The following is a 6,000-nucleotide window of genomic DNA, read 5'->3' as shown; positions in this document are numbered from 1 at the left end:
GCATACCACCATTTTCAACTGAAATAGAACAGTCAAATACGGACGGCATATTTACCGACAGTAAATCTGAACCCCCGAAACATATCAAATTACTATGACCACCTTAGTTTAGGTCCAAATATAGCTGCAACACACTCTCAGGTCACTGTTGGGTTGATAACTTTTTTGGTATTTTTCTAAACGGGGAACATAAAAGTGGATCAAGTCTTTATACAATACATTTACATATATATATGAGACATATCTCGTCTCGCTTCACTCCGCTACTTGAAAAACCGACACAACTCAAATATTCAATTTGCCGCTAGCTCGCCGTGAGGACGTAGGCGGTAGGCGTTTAATCAGACATTAAACAATACGACAGCATATACATATATACCAAGCAATGGACATTCATAACATAAACATCACAAACTTTTCAGTACTCTGCCAAAAATACAGACCCCCTTTTGAAAACCGTACATGTCTCAGAGATTCCCCTTCATCGAGATCAACCCGCTCGCTCAGAAAAAACCGGAGATAACCCCCGGAAATCTGCGTCCAGAGGCGGGACAACTATTATTTCCCTGCGGGATATCTCTCAAGGGTGACACCCGGAAACCAATGTCATACTCTGTACGTTATTTCCAAACAAAATATTTATAAACCACAAATACAAGCATGAAAAACGCCTAAAAATAATAAAACCCCACAAACTCCCCGCATTTACTACATGCGACCTATAAACCTATACATTGGACTGCAATGTCCAACAGATGGTTCAAATATAGCGCCACGTGAATAGGGCTCGCAGGGAAATCAGGAAAACCATGCGAAGTAATAAACGACTGCCATCTCCGGAAACTTCCACTGTATTTTTTGTTAGTATTTTCGCTCTTGCTGGACAGCAACCTAACTGCCATGCCCTCTGAACAGCAGTACAGATATGACCCCTCCGTGACCCCTGACGCATTAATAGCGTCCTTCAGAGTCCTCTCCAATCCTACGCCTGTTGAAAAGACAGAAAAGGAAAACTCTCCGTATTAATTATACTCTGAAATCGACACACAGTGCCAGCATGTTAAAAGCCAACAGCGGCTTCCCAAAACAGCCGTTATTTCCTCTACCCATGGAAGTAACGTGTTGGCTACCCAGTACACGATAATCACTGACAAAGCTAACAAACGTATTCCCAGTTATACATATAATCGGCCAAAAAGATGCCGATTTCCATTCTGGAACAATCAAAGTGTCGTGTGATCTTTCCACCTTCATTTTTTAAATGGTCTCGCACACTAAGCTTGGAGGCGGCACTAACCAATTATTTACCCCCTCCCACGAAACTGTAAAAGCATCTATAGCCTCCGTGCCTTCACACCACCATCTAGAATTAAAACGCTTACATTTAGCGTTGTATCCCGAGGCGAACTCAACCTCATGCACACCCCATGCTTTCTCACACAATACAACAACCCAGTATTGAATGCACCAATCGTCACAATCCATACACCTGCTCAGGTGATCAGCGGTACCGTTAGCTGACCTAGGTATCCACTGCGTACTCAAACTTACCCCATTGTCGGAACAGAAACAATACAACTCGCATGCAATGCCCTGCAGCGCGGCCTTTCTGCTCCCTATATTCACTATAGAGCATGCAATTTTATTATCCATCACCAGTTTGATGTTCTTACCTCTCATCTCGTCGGCCACACTGTATAACACCCGTTTTGCTGCCTCTAGTTCTCTCCATGTAGAACTGAATGACCTTTCGACATCACTCTATGCACCTATTACATGCGACATACCCCCCGATTCCGCTACACTCGGAATACTCACCGTACTACCCCCCATGGAGGTAAAGCCATCAGCGCCTGATCCTACCGATTCCTCCAATGGAACCGCCACAGGTACCTGTGTACCTGATGCGTCACACAGAGACTCGATGACCTGCATGTCATTCACAAACTCACACGCCTCGTTATGTAAACATGCGCATTGGGTCACAAACCCGCCATACCCAACGCCAGACGCGTCTGTGCAAACTAAGTTTGTACACACCCGGGTGTCCTTCAACCTGGAACCCTTGGCATTTAAATCATGCATATTCAACAACCAGTGCTTTATTTCAGCCAAAGCACTATGTGTGAGTAACACCCGAGCATTCCCACCTGCTCTCAACATCACACATGCGTACAACTCACGTGTACGTAGTCTGGCCAGACTGCCAACTACACTTTGCATCGATATAATCTTACCTATGATACTAGCCACGTATCGTGCAGTGAACCACATCTGACCTCGCTGATTGACAAGGCTCATTGTATGACGTAATAGCCCGAGTAGTCCTTCCAACCGTACCTCGGTCACCCTAACCACGCCTTCTGCCATCGACCACGTGTACCCCAGCCACGTAACGCACTGCGAAGCTTGCCATTGACACTTGTCATCGGCTATCAAAAAACCGTATCCAAACAACACTCGCTGTACATACCTGCTGGCCTCATTGGCCCCGCCTTGATTCTCATGACCACCGATACCGTCGTCCAAATACATGATCAGCTTGTGCCCTTCTGAGCGCACGTGTTTGACTACCTCACGTAATACTTTTGTAAATACGTACCCTGCTGTGGCTATGCCGAAAGGCAACACGTTGAAAATGTAATATCTTGTTATACCTTGATCTTCCCAACTAAAACCCAAAAAGGTCCGATGACTAGGAAAAATCTCCACATGATGGTAAGCAGACTTGAGGTCGAATGTAAACAAAAACTCACCTTCCGTGAACAAATCACGTGCCGTCCTGGCATCCTCGTACTTAAACTTGAATTTATGCAAATGAGGATTGATATGCCGACAATCCAAAACAAGGCGTGGCTTACCTGCCCTGTTGTAAGCAACAGTAAGTGGGTTTACGATGCACGGCTGTGTCACTACTTCGGAAACTAAACCCAGCCCTAGCAACTTTCCTATCTCAGACCCAACAAAAACTGGATCGTTTCGTGCAGACTTGTTATTGTGCAAATAAACGCCAGTCGGGATTACCCGAAACGGGATCTTATACCCGTCCGACACAATGGATAATACGGCATCGCATGTACCTTTCTCTCGCCAGAAATCCACTCTCTGCCTCAACCTACCCATCGGCGACTCGCTGACCTTACCTTTCATGCTAGACAAATTAACATTTAAAACATCAGAATGCTTTACGTCGCCCTTTCGTGCCTCATCTGAATTACACAAAGGCGTACCATCAGGGAGAACATGCTTAAAATAGCAAAATTTACTTATCTTACTGCCGTTCGTGGCTGCCATCCCTCCGGACACCCCGGGACACTCCAACCTCCAGTGGCCAGGCTTACCACAACTATAGCATAGACCCGGTCGCTGTGCCCTCCATGCCGGCCCGGACCTGCTGCTGTCCGTCGTATTAGAAGTAATAGTAGCCGTAGGTCCGCCGAATCGTTGATAAGGGGTATTAAATCTGCGACCTCCCCTCGCTGATTTAGACTTTGATACCGCCTTCATTTTCCTGTTGGCCCTATTAGTGGCCCGGTCCATCCTCTTTTCGTCCTCAGAATCCTCCGCAATGGGATTAACGATATACTCGTCGACAGCCCTCCATCCTGCCTCCGACGTGTCGGCCAGCTTGACCAACTTTTGCCTATAGTCTATCATGTCCACGCCCTCCGAAACTATGGCCTCCACTGCCCCTGGACCCGACTTCGTAGCATGCCCAACTTCCATGAATTTAGCTTTAAGCTTCGTGTTGAACTTATACTGGTCCTCACAACTCTTCTTGCTGAATTTATGTGAATCCACACTCGCGATATTTTGCTGTAGTTTCGATATCTGTGCCTCAGAATTACTGGAATTTTTTAATTCAAAAGCGTCTAGCTTGCTAGATATAAGCCGGTCCAAATGGGAAAGGACTTGGTTCTGCGTATTGGCAACCGCATCTTTCACCTTCTCTGCTATAGCCTCATTAATATCGGGGTTGATAGCTTCCCCCTCCATATTCATGCTCGTAGTCAAAGTTTGATGTGAACCGCGCGTCCCGAATAGGCGACTAGAAATGACCCTATACTATAGGCCCCGTGCTCACCTGTCCCGTGGACGCGTGACAGCACTCGCCGCTCGTGCTCCAACTAGCAAACGAGTGCCGCACGAGACAAATAATCCCCGCTATTACTCTGAACCGCGGGGATACTACAACGTTTAAGAAAATTCTTCGTTTATTTAACCGTTCTTCCTAAGTTCCGTGGTCTTGCATTACAATGTTCAATTATTTCACTAAACTCTGTAAAGCTCTTTTGGCAGTAACTGAACTCGAAATTATCCATCTGTGTGAGAGAAAGTGTTTTTCCCACCAACAGACAAAATGTAATAATCCAATAAACCATACAGTAATATAAAGCCGTAATCGCTATTAACCTACAGTCTGGTCGCTATTATCCATACAGTAGCATGTCCATAGGTGTTATTTACAATCATTGTTTATATTATGTTTAAAAACACAAATATTTTCGTTAATGTGTGTTTTGAATTTATAAATCATTGAATAATGAAAAAATACATAAACCATGTGTCAAAGGAGATCTGTGAGTTAATTATTGACATAATCTGTGAGATTGTCGACTTCGGGCCGTGATAAACTCACTGATTCGTTATATTTTAATGTGCTTTTAAGTTTCATTTCTGGGATATTTCAAGTTTATAACAAGGTTGATCTATAATACACTAATTGATTTGTACCCACCTTCGTAATGATGATAGTATACCATAAACATGTCTATGATCACAAGCATGCTGTGATCTTCAATAATCTGCCTCGTTTAAGCGATCGCTATTTCCGGAACCTATACAGTGCCGTTTGACCACAGTATGTAATTAGACTTATCGTCAAATATGTCTTATGCACTTTTTTCTATAGCAATTACCAAACAGTTTTTTCCCCAACTTATCTCAATCATTCTTTTTGTGACCTGACGGAAGCACGCAGAGGATTTAATTCTTTATGTGGGAGGATGACAGCGGATCCTGAGAAAACCTGCATGGTCGGGCAGGTAACCGGTATTGAATCCCGCCATCTTGGTGAAGACGGGCGCGCTATCCACTGCGCCACCCGACCAAGTATCTACTTAAGCTTTAACTGGAAGAAAATGGCATCATTGATGCAACAAATTTATATTGTGAATACATTTTTACCAATCATCAATAATACAAAAAAAAAACTACAAACGGGAGACCAGGGCAAGTTCGGCCACCCCTGATATTTTTGTTTTGAGCTAATATTTTCAACTTTAAGGATTTTAGCAGTTAAGTTGGCTGGGCATTCACACAAAAAAAAATGATGAGGAAAACTCTAATGTAAAATTACTAAACTGGAGAAAATTGCTTTACAGAGGATAGAAAGAAAATCATGATATCGCTTCTACTTATGCAAATTTTCTGTAGACGGAATTGTTCCTTTTTAAGGTCAAACGTGCAACACACTGACAGCTTCAAATGATATAGATAAAAGCCAAGCCCAGCACTCACTACCATATTGCTGTATCAATTTGGGCCCGGACAGGTTCGGCTAATAATACTGTGGCAAGTTCGGCCCATGTATCACATAAAAAGTCGTAAAATTGGCGGTCAAATCTGACGTTGCCTACTTTATGACGTCATAATTAAGCTGATTCCGACGTGGGCCGGACTTACCCGAATGCCTGTCCGACTTATCCCGTGGCGGGGCTCGTTCGGCCATCCGATCTTCCGACAGGGAAAATTAAATAATGTTCAAAAATGTTCTCCTATTATTATGTCGGTCTTACTCTCATTAGAGCTTTTGTTTTATTCTTATTCGTCGACTAGCCAACTTTAAATAAAGTTTAGCTTTTCTCTTACCCTGGACAGGTGTATCCGCACTTTTACCGGTGTGAAATTTCCTTTTCTCGCACCTCAGACAGTGATATCCCACGTCATACACTGCGAGGTATTTATCCACGCGTTAACTGCTTGAAATAGATAATTTGC

At 43.8% G+C, this 6,000-nt stretch overlaps 1 protein-coding gene across 3 annotated transcripts; it reads right to left on the bottom strand.

Annotated features, from left to right (window-relative positions):
* Positions 1-307: 307 nt before the first annotated feature.
* On the bottom strand, positions 308-3,751 carry LOC110467397. Of its 3 annotated transcripts, none has more exons than XM_021524535.1 (2): positions 2,238-3,751; positions 308-988 (listed from the first exon to the last, which is right to left on the bottom strand). In XM_021524535.1, the coding sequence occupies exons 1-2, from the start codon at positions 3,724-3,726 to the stop codon at positions 720-722; spliced, it is 1,758 nt and encodes a 585-aa protein (XP_021380210.1). In that variant the 5' UTR covers positions 3,727-3,751; the 3' UTR covers positions 308-719. The 3 variants fall into 3 exon arrangements, 2 of the variants coding, with proteins under 2 accessions (XP_021380210.1, XP_021380209.1); XR_002464859.1 differs by having other exon boundaries at positions 823-988; positions 1,674-3,751; XM_021524534.1 differs by having other exon boundaries at positions 823-988; positions 1,819-3,751.
* Between the last annotated feature and the right edge of the window lie 2,249 nt (positions 3,752-6,000).

Source organism: Mizuhopecten yessoensis, unplaced genomic scaffold, assembly GCF_002113885.1.
Source record: "Mizuhopecten yessoensis strain PY_sf001 unplaced genomic scaffold, ASM211388v2 scaffold11173, whole genome shotgun sequence".
NCBI classification, from domain to species: Eukaryota; Metazoa; Mollusca; class Bivalvia; order Pectinida; family Pectinidae; genus Mizuhopecten; species Mizuhopecten yessoensis.
The sequence above is the reverse complement of the archived record's forward strand: the minus strand, read 5'-3'. Positions and strand labels throughout refer to the sequence as shown.